A 20,059-nucleotide genomic window follows, 5' to 3' on the forward strand; every position below is an offset into this window, starting at 1 on the left:
GGGATCCGATCTTCAGCTTCTTTTCCTCTGGTAGAAGACAGGTTTGGTTTTCTGAGTTCAGAATGAGACCCAGGAAAGACTGGACCCGCTTTGGTTCCAGCCTTGACTTCTCTAAATTTAACAGCCAACCCAGGCGTTTTAGACTGGCCATGACGTCCGCCAGGGCTAGAGCACAGAGTTGTCTTGATCTGCCCACTACTAGGAAGTCGTCCAGATAAGGGATGACCAGAATATCTCTTTCCCTCAAATGTGCTGTGACCTCCAGGATAATTTTTGTGAAGACTCTCAGCGCCATGGAAATGCCAAAGGGAAGAGCTGCGAACTGAAAATGCCTTATGTGCTTGCCGAACTGTACAGCCACCCTCAAACTGTTGATGATCTGCCAAGATCGGGACATGGTAGTAGGCGTCCTTCAGATCGAGGACGCACATATAACAGTCCGGAAATAGCATCCTTATGGCCGAATTTATTGTTTCCATTTTGAACGGCCTGTAGATTAAATGGTTGTTCAGCTTCTTCAAGTTGGCAATGGTCCTGAAGGAGCCGTCCGGCTTCTTTATTAGGAAGAGAGTTGAATAGAATCACCTTCCTTGCTTGGGTGCAGGCGTTTCCACCAGAACCCCCTTCACAAGCAGAGAGAGAACTTCCTGCTGCAAGGCTATCTGCTCTGCTAGACCCCTGGGGGCTGAAATTTTGACGGTGTTCCTGGGCCTGCTCTTGAACTCCAATGTGAGCCCCCTCCTGATTATCCCTAAAATCCAAGAATTGGATGAAATTTTCTCCCAGGCGGACAGGAAGTTGGACAACCTTCCTCCTGCCTGGGGGGGGGGGGGGGGGGGGGACTGTCACTTACAGGCCTTCTTATTCTCGGAGGAGGGACCACCGAACATGAAGCCTCTGTTATACGGCTTCCTGTCTTTCCAGGTACCTTGGTCTCTAGGAGCTTTACTGCGACTGTACTTCCTCTTCCAAAAGGAGCTTTTAAACTGGGAACCAGGCAGTGGGAAACCCATGTTTTTTTGTCTGCGGCCTTATCCAGGATGTCATCTAGACCTTTGCCGAACAGAAAGTCCCCCTCACAAGGGATTGAGCATAGCTTAGTCTTTGATTGCACATCCCCTGGCCAACTCTTGAACCATAATGCCCTACGAGCTGCATTAGAGAGATTTGCAGACCGGGCAGCCAGCCTCACTGAATCTGCCGATGCGTCTGCCAGGAATGCAGCCGCCCCCTGCACAAGAGGAAGGTCCGACAAAATCTTCTCCCTCGAGACATTCCCCCTAATCTGGTCTTCCAATTGTTGAAGCCAGATCATCATAGATCTAGCGGTGCAGGTGGCTGCCACCGCCGGTTTAAGGGCCCCTGCTGACGACTCCCAGGCTTGTTTAAGGAAAGACTCCGCTTTTTTATCAAGCGGGTCTTTCAAGGCCCCTAAATCCTCAAAGGGCAGAGTGGATCTTTTTGAGGACTTTGCAATGGCCACATCAATCTTAGGGGTTTTGTCCCATTTAGCCGCATCCTCTTCCTCAAAGGGGTATCTCCACTTAGAGGAGGAAGGCAGCTGACCCTTCTCAGTTTTTTCCATTCCCTTTCTATAAGCGATTTGTTCCCCTCATTAACCGGGAATGTGCGTCTCTTCCTCTGGTCCAAGCCCCCGAACATAACATCCTGGACTGTTCTGGGAACTTTGGTATCAGTAATACCCATAGTCACTCTGACAGCTCTAAATAGTCTCTCAGTATTATCTACCGAAAAACAAGGCCTACCCCCCCCCCCCCCATATCATGAGGAGGGATTAGAGGAAAGCAGTTCTCTTGTAAACCGGGACTCTACAGATTCCTCTGATTCTGAGGAAACTAGCTTATGCTGCTTCTTCCTGCGTGAGGTTAAGCTTTTTAAAGAATCCCTGACTTCTGTCTGGATCAGATTCTTTAATTCCATAGAAAACCTGGGGGACTCTTCCGCTATGGTTTTCTGAATACAGTCCACACACAGGTTTTTGACGTAGGAGGTGGGAAGACTGATTTTACATAAAGCACACTCCTTGTTTTTACTCTTAGAGCTACACTTCTTTGGCTCCTAACACCCCAAGAATTGAAAGGAGAAAAAGAGCGGAAAACAGAAGAGCACATTACTCAAGGTGAGACTTTCACGAAGATCACTCACCACACTGCCGTTCAGACTAGGGTACCGGAGGCGGTGGTTGCCGTTCACATGAGGGCTCCCATCTGGCAGAGGTGGACTGACTAGGTCTTTTCTGACCGGTTCTGCCGGAACTCATACGCCCTCCACTGCTGTGGCTTTGGTGATGGGAAGATTCTTAAACCAGTTTCTTAAGCTGCTTGCGCTGCTTTGGCGGCTGTGGCTGCTGCTGTACCTCCTGCGGTGGTGACAGCTGCTGCCCAGTTGACTGAGGCTCCTCACTCATGTTGGGGATGCAGGCACCGCCATCTTGATTCCTCCCCATCCTTTAAAAAGCAGTAGGGCTCCACCTCCTTTAGGCTCCTCCCCTTCCGGCAGCATGCTCATTCTCTCTTTTTTTCTTTTAAAATTTGGCCAGCTGGCGCACTACACCGCAGATCCTCCTCCTTCTGCGCGTGCACAGCCTAGCGGCACCCTTGCAGCGGGATGTCGGCCTCCCACCCGCGCATGCGGAGACACGGCTTCCGAGGCACTCCGTGATAGGGCGCATCACCACCCCGTACAGCCCGGACTTCCGGCGCGCTCCGTCACAGGGTGCGACGCGACCCCCACGTGCGCAGACCCGGAAGTCCTGCCGGCTGGCGCGCACTCAGTTTAGTCGTGAGGCGCAGGACCCGGTGCACGTGGGGAGGACTCCGGAAGGCAGCCCCCTCCCACACACACACACGCAGACCCAGGCAGCAGCCAGATGGGCTGAGAACAGGGGCCATCTGCTGCTTCCACGGCCTCCAGGCCGCACAGACCCTGGAATCCACGGTCCAGGTACGTGAGGTACCACCTGGTGAGGCTCCCATCAAGGACGGGAACCAAAACTGATGCGGAAGAGAGGTACCACCTTTTTATTCAGTAGGTTCCTGTCCTTGGTGGGCCGATACTCTCAGGTGGTGCTGTCATGGGAGAAGGGGAAAAGTTCTATTTTGGTCTCATCTGACCACATGATCTTCTCCCATGCCGCCTCTGGATCATCCAGATGGTCATTGGGGAGCTTCAAATGGGCCTGGACATGTGCAGGCGTGTCCTGCAGGATTTTAATTCATGACTGTAGTGTGTTACCAACAGTAATATTTGACTGTGGTCCCAGCTCTCTTCAGGTCATTGACCAGGTCCTCCCATGTAGTTCTGAGCTGTTTCCTAACCTTTCAGAATCATCCTTACCCTAAAAGGTGAGATCTTGAATGGAACCAGAGACCGAGGAATATTGACAGTTTAACGGTTCTCTCGCCTCCTGTACCAGTCGCTGACTTGTATTGTTCAAGATTATTGTAACTTTTTTTGCTATGTATACCTTTTCCCATGTAAATCGCCATGAAATGAATGCCGCTATAGAAATAGTAGTTATCTTGTACTTCCACTTTCTAATAATTGTGGCAGCAATTGTTGCCTTCTCACCAAGCTGTTTGCTTATTGTCCTGTATCCCATCCCAGTCTTGTGCAGATCACAATTTTGCCCCTCGTGTCCTTAGACAGCTCTTTGGTCTTGGCCATGGTGGAGAGGTTGGAGTGTGATTGAGTGAACAGGTGTCTTTTATACAGGCAACGAGTTCAAACATGTGCAATTAATACAGGTAATGAGTGCAGAGTAGGAGGGCTTCTTAAAGAAAAACTAACAGGTCTGTAAGCCAGAATTCTTGCTGGTTGGTAGGTGATCAAATACTTCATGCAATAAAATAATGATTTTTTGGTTTTCATTTTCAGATTCCGTTTCTCACAGTTAAAGTGTACAGACTATAAAATTACAGAACTTTCCATTCTTTGTAGGTTGGAAAACTTGAAAAATTGTCAGTGTATCAAATACTTATTTTCCCCACTGTACATAGTTTTCATAATGCCACAAACTGATCAGATCAGTAAACACAAGACATGTGATCGGTTTCATAGAATTTAATAAGAAATCCATCAATACATTGAAGTGGCCCATGTGGTAGATGGCACAATACATGGTCAGATTTATGCTTCCTCCTTCGCCAAACGGTCTTTCTTGAGTGGACCCTGTGAGATAAAGATTTGATGTTAGTACAGAGCAAGAGATTACACTTTAATTGAACATTTTATCTTGCCGTTGACATCAGGTTCATCGGGTAGCAAATCAACCATTTAATGTACAAAAGGCATACAGGAACTTTAGAGGCTTGCCACTCAGATAGACAATGTTTGAAGTGAGAAATGCCAATAACCTAAATTCCCCTACCGAAACCATGAAAACTCAGAGCACAGCAGTGCAGAGTTTCTGTATATTAAGTTATGACATTTCAAATAAAAAGCCTGTCCAATACTGTAACTAGATTTGCTAGATAATACCAGGAGCACAATTAGTTTACAAATACCTACCATGAAAGCCTTCTTTTCTTCTGCTGTCTGGAAACGGCCATGTCCAAATTTGGATGTTGTGTCGATAAACTTGAGGTCGATCTTCTCCAATGCACGACGGCTGGTCTGCACCAGGAGGGATTTGCGCAGGGTAAGGACTCGTTTCTTGGTCCCAACAACACAGCCCTTCAGCAAGATGAAGTCATTCTTCACTTCTCCATAATGAACAAAGCCACCCTAAGAGGAATTGAAGAGTGACTAATTGTGGGAGTGTTGTGATGGTCGAGAAAACTAAATTACCATAAAAACCAATGCCTACATGACAATCTTCAGTGACTAGCTACAAAACATGCCTACAGGGAAAGGGGGCCATGGATTAAACTGGGATTCACTGGACTTGACAATCTTTGTCTTATAGACAAAAGGTAAAGAGGGGTTTAAATCAGATTACAAATTAAGCTGCATTAATGACTGCAGTAGGGTCTGAAAGCAAAAGACTTAAGGGCAATGCAATGATTACTACCAGGGAATACAGTCCTCAGAAGGAAGGCAGCATGGAAGTCTTAATCATGCTTTTCAGGCACTGTCCAGTGCGGATTCCATTGCTTCATCATAGGACAGTCGGCAATAGACCTAGGTCCTACGGACAGCCAACTGAAGTGCAGGATATTTTGCACAAACTTATTTCTCAATTGTTACTTTGAGATAATTTTCTCCCTAATTTTCTTATTTTAGGTAGATCTTTGACAAAATGCATTGGTCCATGGGTCACACAAATACACACCTTATCCCTATTCCCCATGGAGTGTAAAACAGTACAAAGTGTCAATCTTCTCACACTAAATACATGCAGGCCAGCCCATTGGTACAGAACAACTAGTTTGACAATGCTGTACCATATATTGAGCTTACCAATGGGTTGATACTCTTGTCTGACAGATCATAGTCAGTTGAAGCATTGCTCTTCACAAGTTTACCATCTTTTGAGTGATACCCTTGCCCAATCTTGTAGATCTGGAAGAAAGCAAAACTTTAGTTACATTTTTATTTTTTAAAAAGAACAGAAACATACACAAAGCAAGGCCGACTATCACATACCTTCTTGTTGATCTCCGTGCGGTGGTGATAACCTTTCTGGCCAGCACGAGCCACAGAGAAGGCAACACGGGCAGGATGCCAAGCTCCAATACAAGCAACCTTTCTTAGACCTCTATGAGTCTTGCGTGGCAGCTTCTTTGTATGCCAACGGCTGGTCACACCTGGGTGGGAAGAGAAAGGCAAAAAAAAACAAAAACACATTAGTAAAGAAATTACTCAGGTTATTTAGTAGCCTTACAGCAGCTTGTTCTCAGAAGGAAGGCAGCATGGAATAATTCTTCAGAGTTATCAGGCACCGTGCCCAGTGCTTATTCCATGACCTCATCACAGAACAGACTAAAATTGCATACATTCAGTACATACAAATCATGGCTTCCCGACCAGATTAAGGAAATACTTTGTTTTGCCCGACACCACATCATTCACTATAGAGAATGCCAAACCCATCAGTCTCACCTTTGTAGCCTTTTCCCTTAGTGACTCCAATGACATCAATCATTTCATCCTGACCAAAGACGCCAGACACTGCCACCTGCTGCTCCAGCTTCTCACGAGCCCAGTCCACCTTCTCGGCAATGGTCCCTCCGTTCACCTGGATCTCCATGAGATGAGACTTCTTCTGACGCAGGGGGAGCAGACGCATCTTAAAAATGCCAAAAGGTAAAGTGTTAAATTCTACACAGACATTTGCCAACACTCAGACCTGATTCAGATCAATAGGAGAACAAGTCAGGAAAATCGACACTCAGCAAAGATTGCAGAAAACAATCATCTGTCCGCCCGTCGAGAATCTCATCATTGGGCTCTCACTAGATCTGATCACGCTCAAGTCCTGTGTAAATTTATAGTAACTGGTCATAATGCTAAGCTTCTGTACCATCACCTTAATGTTAGTAAATGGGCACCGGTAGTGTTCAGTACCAGCAGAAAAGTGGATGCAGCAAGCAAAAGCCGACAAGGTAAATCACACGGGAACTGCCATCTTAAATTGTATGGCAACCTTTGCAGTTTACATAGACGGTCGATGGGTAGCACGTAGCTTGTGCAAGGTGAGATTTGTTATCAGTAGTACAGCCCCTCTTCCCTACTGTTACAATTTATTTCGAGCTTATGCAAGTTACATTTTATGGTATAAGAGTTGGTAGTTAAGCTTTACCCTGCACTCAAGGGGGCTATCTGATTGTCGTTAGACTTCTGCCCATACTGAGTGGCGTCTTGACAGTAGGCAAGACAGTTTACCACTCAATGGTAGTCTGATGACAACCTTAAAGGGAATCTGTCACCAGGTTCTCGCTACCCCATCTGCAGTGTGATGTAGGGGCAGAGACTCTGATCCCAGCAATGTATCAGTAGCTGGGCAGATTTCTGCAGTTTTAATATAACCTGTTTTGTGCACTCCAGATCTATGAATGTGGAGTTCTGTATAACCCACCCTCAATACCGATTGGCAGCTTTCAGCCTATGCACAGGGTACACAAAAAGCTGTCAGTTAGTGGTGAGGGCAGGGTTATGCAGAACTTGAAAATATGAAGGACTACGCAGCATTAAGTTTACTAGTCCTCCATTGATAACTTCTTACTGATAAAACGGATTTTATCAAAACTAAAGCAAGCAGCCTATTAAGTGACATCACTGGAATCAGTGTCTCCACATTATGCTGCTCAGATTAGGTGGCTAAACTTTGTGACATTGCCCTACGCTTGTGTTGGCACTTAATGTGCATTTGTAGATTTGTGGTTCTTGTGTATGGGACTTTTTTTGTATATTGTAATAAAAGCTACATTTTAAATGCCCATATATGCTGGTGTGGATAATATATATCCAATAAAAAAAACTTCTACAGCACCAGGAAAAAGTTCTTAGCCAAACATGCAGTGACTAGCACATACCTGTGTATGGGCAATGACTCGAATGACCTGGCAGTATTTCTTCATGCTTGCAAAGTCTTTCTCCAGCTGTTTCTTGCCTTCGTCATCTTGCCACTTCTTGCAGTACTTGGTGAAGGCCTTCTTCTTGGATTTATACCTTCAATGGCAGAGCAGGCAAGTTGGAGTGGACCCTCATCATGCCCCAATGAAAGGACAAGAGCGGAAGGCACCAAACCATTCCAGGTGTTTGGCTCATTGCATAGCTTCAAAGGAGATTTTCAGCCAGCAAGCGGAGCCTGGAGCTCATCAGACAAAGGCGGACAAGGCCAGTGCTGAGAGGAGCTGCCAATGTTCATTCCATGTAAATTTAATACTAGCAAATGAAGGTCAAAAAACATTAAGAGATACATGCTTATTTAATGTACTGCAAGGAAGAGGTTGTCTGAGCAGACACTGCATCAGGGAGTTACTGCAAAATGCTACAACAGTTAAAATGCTTAAAGGGAACTGTACTTTCATGTAACTTTACAGAATCGGCTGTCTTGTGTGTACTTGAGGAATAACCTCATCTCTGGTCATTATAAGACTTGTATCCTGCATTTTCATCAATTTTCCCCTCTGGAAGTTCCCTAAACTTGTAAGTGACTCGGAGCTGACGGGAGGAGAATAGCTACTGTGATCTCTCGCATACACAGGTATTCCTGCTCTCCACTCCTTAGATAACAGACAGAAGCAGCAGTAGGGAGGAAATACAGCAACACCAATCAGTGAAGACAAACTAGTGTGAGGTAAGAGACTAGTTAGAAAGCTCAGCACACTCCTCACTTTTCCTACCCCCTTGCCCTCCCCATAAAAGAATAGGCGGTGGAACTGGATATCTCTGTGCTAGCTACTCACTCCTCCAAAGTGAATGGAGAGATCAAGAAGGTGAAGATGTGGCTCTTAAGTTGAGAAAGAAGCAGATTTCTCTAATATTACAAATGGTCTTCTATTTGTTTCTACTATTGACTTATGCAACGTTTGCTAGGTGTTCAGTTCCCATTTAAAGGGACTGTCAGCATAGAATGACCGTTTAAACTCAGTGCAGGCGTTTGGTGCTTCATGGCAGGGTCAATGATTTATATAAACCTTCCTACCTGCTTAGTTTCCATTTATCTCCATCCTTCTCTGATTGACAGTTCTGGCTTCATCAATCCAGAGAAGGGTGAAGATTGATGGAAACCAAGCAGGTGGGAAGGTGCATGTAAATTATTGGCCCCGCCATGGAGCACCGAGCACCTGTAATGGGTTTAAACTATCATTCTGTGCCGACAGTTGCTTTAAAGTCAACTGTCAAGTTATAAGCTTCACTATACTACATCTGCAATTGATGTTCTTCCTTTTAGAGACCATGAACTGCATTATAGCCACCACTCTCCAGAACACATCAAGTAGCAATCTCTCACCAGTTCTTGTAGAAGCGTCTCTTGCATTCATCACTGATGTGCTCAGCAAAGATGGTCTTAATGCTGCGAAGACCACGTGGAGTCTGGACATATCCCACAATTCCAACAATGACCATAGGGGGAGTCTCCACAATCGTCACTGCCTCCACAACTTCTTTCTTATTCACCTCTATAAAAAAAAATAATGTGTACAATCAGTTGTGAACAGCTCACTTTAGACATCCCTCCTAGACTTTGTACATAGACCATGCAAACTCCGCAGAAAGCAAAATCTAAGTTCAGCAGCGGCCTTCTCTGGACATTACCCTGCGCCATTTCAAAATGGTCCAATAAAACAAACCAGGAGTATACGAAATGTCATGTAAATTGAAATGGTTGTGGATTTTTACCAAAACATGTCTGTTGCAGACTCATTGTGAATGTCACCACTCTCCACGCAAATTTTAGATCAAAAGTAACATGCAAGATTTGCAATAGAAAAATCTGCTACATGGGACTACCCTGAAACTGTGCTAACAATTAGGGTACGTGCACACGGAGTGTATTTGGTAGCAGAAATCTCTGCAACGTTTCTGCATCTCTTGGCAGGAAACCACAGCCTGAAAAACGTTACGTTTTCACCCATTAATTGCACTGTAAAAAACGCAGGCAAAAACTTAAATTGACATGCTGCAGATTCTCATTGACTTTGATGGCATTTTTTCCTAAAGTTTTGGGGCCAATTCCACAAGGAAAAAACGCCGCAAAACGCACTGTGTGCACACAGCCTTAGAGTGATATCCTGTAACTCAACCAAAATGGAGACCGATTCTCTTTAAAAATTGGGAGTGTCACCAGGTTTTTGCCACTCAATCTGAGAGCAGCATGATGTAAGGGCAGAGCCCCAAATGGCAGTGATGTGTCACTTACGGAGCTGCTTGCTGCAGGTTGAATAAAAATCAGTTTTATCAAAAGTTTTTAGCTCTATATCCATGAGCACTGTATAACTTCATCCCCATCACTGATTGGCAGGTTTTTGTGTACACTGCATAGGCAGAAAGCTGTCAGTGATGGGGACAGGGTTATACACTGCTCAGCATTCAGAGAATTGGTAGAGCTCCAGCAAGTGATTAAGAGATGAGCACATCGGTATGCGCAACCCAGGTCCAGTGCTCTTGGGCTGTGGACAGGAGATGCGTAAACTTACCGCAGCCTGGCGTTTGATTCGCTGGCCTGGCATCATGGTTTATCATAAGCAGAGCCTGGGAACCCAGAGGGTAAGGAAATCCAGACAGCTTTCTGTCCACAGCCAGAGAGCACTGGACTAGACTGGGTTTGTGCAAAGCGATCCGCTCATCTCTAAGAATTGCTGGAATCATGCCCTCAGCCCCTACATTCTGCTGCTCTCAGATTCCATAGCAAAAACCTGCTGACAGATTCCCTTCAACGTGAAACCTTTCCTAACTCATCAACATACATGACAATGTCACTTGTTACAGACTGGTAACATTATGCCAGATACATTATTCCATATACAAATACAAACTTGTAAATCAAACAAAAGCAGATGAAGAGCTAGTCAGCAATCGACATTCAGCAGAGACAACCAGAGGAAGTCAATCAGTCCGCCCATCGAAAGAGTTTCATCATGTATAGCTCTTTAAACACTCCAGTACTACAGGAAGCCTATAGCTCATACTTACTGGAGCCGGGTCTGTCCACCTCCCGCACGATGTGGGTCATGCCGGCCTTGTAACCCAAGAAAGCCGTCAGGTGGATGGGCTTGGTGGAGTCATCCTTGGGGAAGCTCTTCACCTTGCCACGATGTCTCTTGCTGCGCTTGCGGGGCAGGAAGCCCAGGGATCCGTGCCTGGGAGCGGAGAACTTCCGGTGAGACTAGAGGAAGAGATAATGAAATAAGGATACAGATGTCACAGCCGCACAGGAGCAGACACGGCCCCGACAGCCATTACTAACGGACAGCCGAGCCCGCACAATCAGACGTGACCAGCTGCTCGGCAACTCATTACCCAGCACAATGGGAGCTACCGAGCAGACACTTCGGCCTCCTCCGGCAGGGAGCGGCGTACTGCAGGCAACGGCTGTCACGTGCTCATGGCGGCGGTCACGTCCAGGCTTCTATAAAAGCTGCGCTCTCCACCGCCAGCACACAGAACATGAAGGCTGCACACACTGCGGGCCGCTCACCCATACACAAGCATGAGGGGCACAGGCGGCCCAGTACCCGGATGGTTTAGCTACAGGCCGGATTGCCTCCAGGCCGCAGCACAGCACTCACCATCGCGTCTCCTGCCTGGAATAGAAGAGAGAGTGACGTCGCTAGGCGCGTCCTACTTATAGACGCACTGTGAAGACACGCCCATAAGGTTGTGTTCCCCCCTCCCCTCTACGCTCTAACTTTATTAACAAGGCATAGAGGAGCGCACGAGCATTGGAGCTGTGCTGATAACACCAGGCTTAGTACGTGACTGGCGGCCGCTCACACGGGTCCCGGCCACTGCTGGCAGCACAGGACTGCAGCTATACACCGGGGAATGCACACGGCACAGGACTGCAGCTATATACACCGGGGAATGTACACGGCACAGGACTGCAGCTATATACACCGGGGAATGTACACGGCACAGGACTGCAGCTATATACACCGGGGAATGTACACGGCACAGGACTGCAGCTATATACACCGGGGAATGTACACGGCACAGGACTGCAGCTATATACACCGGGGAATGTACACGGCACAGGACTGCAGCTATATACACCGGGGAATGTACACGGCACAGGACTGCAGCTATATACACCGGGGAATGTACACGGCACAGGACTGCAGCTATATACACCGGGGAATGCACACGGCACAGGACTGCAGCTATATACACCGGGGAATGTACACGGCACAGGACTGCAGCTATATACACCGGGGAATGCACACGGCACAGGACTGCAGCTATACACGGGGGAATGTACACGGCACAGGACTGCAGCTATACACGGGGAATGTACACGGCACAGGACTGCAGCTATACACGGGGGAATGTACACGGCACAGGACTGCAGCTATACACGGGGGAATGCACACGGCACAGGACTGCAGCTATACACGGGGGAATGCACACGGCACAGGACTGCAGCTATACACCGGGGAATGCACACGGCACAGGACTGCAGCTATACACGGGGGAATGTACACGGCACAGGACTGCAGCTATACACGGGGGAATGCACACGGCACAGGACTGCAGCTATACACGGGGGAATGTACACGGCACAGGACTGCAGCTATACACGGAGGAATGCACACGGCACAGGACTGCAGCTATACATGGGGGAATGCACACGGCACAGGACTGCAGCTATACACCGGGAAATGTACACGGCACAGGACTGCAGCTATACACCGGGGAATGCACACGGCACAGGACTGCAGCTATACACCGGGGAATGTACACGGCACAGGACTGCAGCTATATACACCGGGGAATGTACACGGCACAGGACTGCAGCTATACACGGGGGAATGCACACGGCACAGGACTGCAGCTATACACGGGGGAATGTACACGGCACAGGACTGCAGCTATATACACCGGGGAATGTACACGGCACAGGACTGCAGCTATATACACCGGGGAATGTACACGGCACAGGACTGCAGCTATACACCGGGGAATGCACACGGCACAGGACTGCAGCTATACACCGGGGAATGCACACGGCACAGGACTGCAGCTATATACACGGGGGAATGTACACGGCACAGGACTGCAGCTATACACCGGGGAATGTACACGGCACAGGACTGCAGGTATATACACGGGGGAATGTACACGGCACAGGACTGCAGCTATATACACCGGGGAATGTACACGGCACAGGACTGCAGCTATATACACCGGGGAATGTACACGGCACAGGACTGCAGCTATACACGGGGGAATGTACACGGCACAGGACTGCAGCTATATACACGGGGGAATGCACACGGCACAGGACTGCAGCTATACACGGGGGAATGCACACGGCACAGGACTGCAGCTATACACGGGGGAATGCACACGGCACAGGACTGCAGCTATATACACGGGGGAATGCACACGGCACAGGACTGCAGCTATATACACGGGGGAATGCACACGGCACAGGACTGCAGCTATATACACGGGGGAATGCACACTGCACAGGACTGCAGCTATACACGGGGGAATGCACACGGCACAGGACTGCGGCTATACACCGGGGAATGCACACGGCACAGGACTGCAGCTATACACGGGGAATGTACACGGCACAGGACTGCAGCTATACACGGGGGAATGCACACGGCACAGGACTGCAGCTATACACCGGGGAATATACACAGCACAGGACTGCAGCTATACACCGGGGAATGTACACGGCACAGGACTGCAGCTATATACACCGGGGAATGCACACGGCACAGGACTGCAGCTATATACACCGGGGAATGTACACGGCACAGGACTGCAGCTATATACACCGGGGAATGCACACGGCACAGGACTGCAGCTATACACGGGGGAATGTACACGGCACAGGACTGCAGCTATACACGGGGGAATGTACACGGCACAGGACTGCAGCTATACACGGGGGAATGTACACGGCACAGGACTGCAGCTATACACGGGGGAATGTACACGGCACAGGACTGCAGCTATACACCGGGGAATGCACACGGCACAGGACTGCAGCTATACACGGGGGAATGCACATGGCACAGGACTGCAGCTATACACGGGGGAATGTACACGGCACAGGACTGCAGCTATACACCGGGGAATGCACACGGCACAGGACTGCAGCTATACACGGGGGAATGTACACGGCACAGGACTGCAGCTATACACGGGGAATGTACACGGCACAGGACTGCAGCTATACACGGGGGAATGTACACGGCACAGGACTGCAGCTATACACGGGGGAATGTACACGGCACAGGACTGCAGCTATACACGGGGGAATGCACACGGCACAGGACTGCAGCTATACACGGGGGAATGTACACGGCACAGGACTGCAGCTATACACCGGGGAATGCACACGGCACAGGACTGCAGCTATACACGGGGGAATGTACACGGCACAGGACTGCAGCTATACACGGGGGAATGCACACGGCACAGGACTGCAGCTATACATGGGGGAATGCACACGGCACAGGACTGCAGCTATACACCGGGGAATGTACACGGCACAGGACTGCAGCTATACACCGGGGAATGCACACGGCACAGGACTGCAGCTATACACCGGGGAATGTACACGGCACAGGACTGCAGCTATACACGGGGGAATGCACACGGCACAGGACTGCAGCTATACACCGGGGAATGTACACGGCACAGGACTGCAGCTATACACGGGGGAATGCACACGGCACAGGACTGCAGCTATATACATCGGGGAATGCACACGGCACAGGACTGCAGCTATACACGGGGGAATGCACACGGCACAGGACTGCAGCTATATACACCGGGGAATGCACACGGCACAGGACTGCAGCTATATATACCGGGGAATGCACACGGCACAGGACTGCAGCTATACACGGGGGAATGCACACGGCACAGGACTGCAGCTATACACGGGGGAATGCACACGGCACAGGACTGCAGCTATACACCGGGGAATATACACAGCACAGGACTGCAGCTATACACCGGGGAATGTACACGGCACAGGACTGCAGCTATATACACCGGGGAATGCACACGGCACAGGACTGCAGCTATATATACCGGGGAATGCACACGGCACAGGACTGCAGCTATACACGGGGGAATGCACACGGCACAGGACTGCAGCTATACACGGGGGAATGCACACGGCACAGGACTGCAGCTATACACCGGGGAATATACACAGCACAGGACTGCAGCTATACACCGGGGAATGTACACGGCACAGGACTGCAGCTATACACGGGGGAATGCACACGGCACAGGACTGCAGCTATACACCGGGGAATGCACACGGCACAGGACTGCAGCTATATATACCGGGGAATGCACACGGCACAGGACTGCAGCTATACACGGGGGAATGCACACGGCACAGGACTGCAGCTATACACGGGGGAATGCACACGGCACAGGACTGCAGCTATATACACGGGGGAATGCACATGGCACAGGACTGCAGCTATATACACCGGGGAATGTACACGGCACAGGACTGCAGCTATACACCGGGGAATGTACACGGCACAGGACTGCAGCTATATACACCGCGGAATGTACACGGCACAGGACTGCAGCTATATACACGGGGGAATGTACACGGCACAGGACTGAAGCTATACACGGGGGAATGTACACGGCACAGGACTGCAGCTATACACGGGGGAATGCACACGGCACAGGACTGCAGCTATATACACGGGGGAATGCACACGGCCCAGGACTGCAGCTATATACACCGGGGAATGCACACGGCACAGGACTGCAGCTATATACACGGGGGAATGTACACGGCACAGGACTGCAGCTATACACGGGGGAATGTACACGGCACAGGACTGCAGCTATACACGGGGGAATGTACACGGCACAGGACTGCAGCTATATACACCGGGGAATGCACACGGCACAGGACTGCAGCTATACACCGGGGAATGTACACGGCACAGGACTGCAGCTATACACCGGGGAATGTACACGGCACAGGACTGCAGCTATACACCGGGGAATGCACACGGCACAGGACTGCAGCTATATACACGGGGGAATGCACACGGCACAGGACTGCAGCTATACACCGGGGAATACACACGGCACAGGACTGCGGCTATACACCGGGGAATGCACACGGCACAGGACTGCAGCTATACACGGGGGAATGTACACGGCACAGGACTGCAGCTATACACCGGGGAATGTACACGGCACAGGACTGCAGCTATATACACGGGGGAATGCACACGGCACAGGACTGCAGCTATACATCGGGGAATGTACACGGCACAGGACTGCAGCTATACACCGGGGAATGTACACGGCACAGGACTGCAGCTATACACCGGGGAATGCATAGGACTGCAGCTATATACACCGGGGAATGCACACGGCACAGGACTGCAGCTATACACCGAGGAATGTACACGGCACAGGACTGCAGCTATATACACGGGGGAATGCACACGGCACAGGACTGCAGCTATACACGGGGGAATGTACACGGCACAGGACTGCAGCTATATACACCGGGGAATGCACACGGCACAGGACTGCAGCTATACACGGCGGAATGTACACGGCACAGGACTGCAGCTATATACACCGGGGAATTTACACGGCACAGGACTGCGGCTATACACCGGGGAATGCACACGGCACAGGACTGCAGCTATACACGGGGAATGTACACGGCACAGGACTGCAGCTATACACGGGGGAATGCACACGGCACAGGACGGCAGCTATACACGGTGGAATGTACACGGCACAGGACTGCAGCTATACACGGGGGAATGTACACGGCACAGGACTGCAGCTATACACCGGGGAATGTACACGGCACAGGACTGCAGCTATATACACCGGGGAATGCACACGGCACAGGACTGCAGCTATACACGGGGGAATGTACACGGCACAGGACTGCAGCTATACACGGGGGAATGTACACGGCACAGGACTGCAGCTATATACACCGGGGAATGCACACGGCACAGGACTGCAGCTATACACGGGGGAATGTACACGGCACAGGACTGCAGCTATACACGAGGGAATGTACACGGCACAGGACTGCAGCTATACACCGGGGAATGCACACTGCACAGGACTGCAGCTATACACGGGGGAATGTACACGGCACAGGACTGCAGCTATACACGGGGGAATGCACACGGCACAGGACTGCAGCTATACATGGGGGAATGCACACGGCACAGGACTGCAGCTATACACCGGGGAATGTACACGGCACAGGACTGCAGCTATACACCGGGGAATGCACACGGCACAGGACTGCAGCTATACACGGGGAAATGCACACGGCACAGGACTGCAGCTATACACCGGGGAATGTACACGGCACAGGACTGCAGCTATACACGGGGGAATGCACACGGCACAGGACTGCAGCTATACACCGGGGAATGTACACGGCACAGGACTGCAGCTATACACGGGGGAATGCACACGGCACAGGACTGCAGCTATATACATCGGGGAATGCACACGGCACAGGACTGCAGCTATACATGGGGGAATGTACACGGCACAGGACTGCAGCTATACACGGGGGAATGCACACGGCACAGGACTGCAGCTATACACCGGGGAATGCACACGGCACAGGACTGCAGCTATATATACCGGGGAATGCACACGGCACAGGACTGCAGCTATACACGGGGGAATGCACACGGCACAGGACTGCAGCTATACACCGGGGAATGCACACGGCACAGGACTGCAGCTATACACCGGGGAATGCACACGGCACAGGACTGCAGCTATATATACCGGGGAATGCACACGGCACAGGACTGCGGCTATACACGGGGGAATGCACACGGCACAGGACTGCAGCTATACACGGGGGAATGCACACGGCACAGGACTGCAGCTATACACGGGGGAATGCACACGGCACAGGACTGCAGCTATATACACGGGGGAATGCACACGGCACAGGACTGCAGCTATATATACCGGGGAATGTACACGGCACAGGACTGCAGCTATACACCGGGGAATGTACACGGCACAGGACTGCAGCTATATACACTGGGGAATGTACACGGCACAGGACTGCAGCTATATACACGGGGGAATGTACACGGCACAGGACTGCAGCTATACACGGGGGAATGTACACGGCACAGGACTGCAGCTATACACGGGGGAATGCACACGGCACAGGACTGCAGCTATATACACGGGGGAATGCACACGGCCCAGGACTGCAGCTATATACACCCAGGAATGCACACGGCACAGGACTGCAGCTATATACACCGGGGAATGTACACGGCACAGGACTGCAGCTATATACACCGGGGAATGTACACGGCACAGGACTGCAGCTATACACCGGGGAATGTACACGGCACAGGACTGCAGCTATATACACCGGGGAATGTACACGGCACAGGACTGCAGCTATACACCGGGGAATGCACACGGCACAGGACTGCAGCTATACACCGGAGAATGTACACGGCACAGGACTGCAGCTATACACGGGGGAATGCACACGGCACAGGACTGCAGCTATATACACCGGGGAATGTACACGGCACAGGACTGCAGCTATACACCGGGGGAATGTACACGGCACAGGACTGCAGCTATATACACCGGGGAATGCACACGGCACAGGACTGCAGCTATACACGGGGGAATATACACGGCACAAGACTGCAGCTATATACACCGGGGAATGTACACGGCACAGGACTGCGGCTATACACCGGGGAATGCACACGGCACAGGACTGCAGCTATATACACGGGGGAATGTACACGGCACAGGACTGCAGCTATATACACCGGGGAATGTACACGGCACAGGACTGCAGCTATATACACCGGGGAATGTACACGGCACAGGACTGCAGCTATATACCGGGGAATGCACACGGCACAGGACTGCAGCTATACACCGGAGAATGTACACGGCACAGGACTGCAGCTATACACGGGGGAATGCACACGGCACAGGACTGCAGCTATATACACCGGGGAATGTACACGGCACAGGACTGCAGCTATACACCGGGGAATGTACACGGCACAGGACTGCAGCTATACACGGGGGAATGTACACGGCACAGGACTGCAGCTATATACACCGGGGAATGCACACGGCACAGGACTGCAGCTATACACGGGGGAATATACACGGCACAGGACTGCAGCTATACACCGGGGAATGCACACGGCCCAGGACTGCAGCTATACACGGGGGAATGCACACGGCACAGGACTGCAGCTATATACACGGGGGAATGCACACGGCACAGGACTGCAGCTATATACACGGGGGAATGCACACGGCACAGGACTGCAGCTATACACGGGGGAATGCACACGGCACAGGACTGCGGCTATACACCGGGGAATGCACACGGCACAGGACTGCGGCTATACACGGGGAATGTACACGGCACAGGACTGCAGCTATACACGGGGGAATGCACACGGCACAGGACTGCAGCTATACACCGGGGAATGTACACGGCACAGGACTGCAGCTATACACCGGGGAATGTACACGGCACAGGACTGCAGCTATATACACCGGGGAATGCACACGGCACAGGACTGCAGCTATATACACCGGGGAATGTACACGGCACAGGACTGCAGCTATATACACCGGGGAATGCACACGGCACAGGACTGCAGCTATATACGGGGGAATGTACACGGCACAGGACTGCAGCTATACACGGGGAATGTACACGGCACAGGACTGCAGCTATACACGGGGGAATGTACACGGCACAGGACTGCAGCTATACACGGGGGAATGTACACGGCACAGGACTGCAGCTATACACGGGGGAATGTACACGGCACAGGACTGCAGCTATACACCGGGGAATGTACACGGCACAGGACTGCAGCTATACACCGGGGAATGCACACGGCCCAGGACTGCAGCTATACACGGGGGAATGCACACGGCACAGGACTGCAGCTATACACGGGGGAATGTACACGGCACAGGACTGCAGCTATACACCGGGGAATGCACACGGCACAGGACTGCAGCTATACACGGGGGAATGTACACGGCACAGGACTGCAGCTATACACGGGGGAATGCACACGGCACAGGACTGCAGCTATACATGGGGGAATGCACACGGCACAGGACTGCAGCTATACACCGGGGAATGTACACGGCACAGGACTGCAGCTATACACCGGGGAATGCACACGGCACAGGACTGCAGCTATACACGGGGAAATGCACACGGCACAGGACTGCAGCTATACACCGGGGAATGTATACGGCACAGGACTGCAGCTATACACGGGGGAATGCACACGGCACAGGACTGCAGCTATACACCGGGGAATGTACATGGCACAGGACTGCAGCTATACACGGGGGAATGCACACGGCACAGGACTGCAGCTATATACATCGGGGA

General features: G+C 50.8%; 1 protein-coding gene and 2 non-coding genes across 3 annotated transcripts; all 3 read right to left on the reverse strand.

Moving 5' to 3' along the window:
* Positions 1-4,068: 4,068 nt before the first annotated feature.
* RPL3 (ribosomal protein L3) lies at positions 4,069-11,302 on the reverse strand. The gene is made up of 9 exons (XM_073644252.1): positions 11,199-11,302; positions 10,603-10,795; positions 8,921-9,089; positions 7,497-7,632; positions 6,064-6,250; positions 5,608-5,768; positions 5,422-5,523; positions 4,531-4,746; positions 4,069-4,191 (listed from the first exon to the last, which is right to left on the reverse strand). The coding sequence occupies exons 1-9, from the start codon at positions 11,199-11,201 to the stop codon at positions 4,150-4,152; spliced, it is 1,209 nt and encodes a 402-aa protein (XP_073500353.1). The 5' UTR covers positions 11,202-11,302; the 3' UTR covers positions 4,069-4,149.
* On the reverse strand, positions 5,041-5,131 carry LOC141160535 (small nucleolar RNA U83B). Its single transcript, XR_012250290.1, has one exon. It is a non-coding gene; the product is annotated as a small nucleolar RNA U83B (small nucleolar RNA).
* Positions 5,851-5,943, reverse strand: LOC141160534 (small nucleolar RNA U83B). The gene has a single exon (XR_012250289.1). It is a non-coding gene; the product is annotated as a small nucleolar RNA U83B (small nucleolar RNA).
* Positions 11,303-20,059: the final 8,757 nt, after the last annotated feature.

Source organism: Phyllobates terribilis, unplaced genomic scaffold, assembly GCF_046119375.1.
Source record: "Phyllobates terribilis strain yellow unplaced genomic scaffold, ASM4611937v1 Scaffold_8__6_contigs__length_399053987, whole genome shotgun sequence".
Taxonomy (NCBI): domain Eukaryota; kingdom Metazoa; phylum Chordata; class Amphibia; order Anura; family Dendrobatidae; genus Phyllobates; species Phyllobates terribilis.

Coding starts and splice junctions, on each gene's coding strand:
- RPL3 (XM_073644252.1), bottom strand. Junction 6,251..7,496: donor GAGTCATTGCCCATACACAG/GTATGTGCTAGT, acceptor GGCATTTTTAAG/ATGCGTCTGCTCCCCCTGCG. Junction 5,524..5,607: donor GCACGGAGATCAACAAGAAG/GTATGTGATAGT, acceptor GCTTTCTTCCAG/ATCTACAAGATTGGGCAAGG.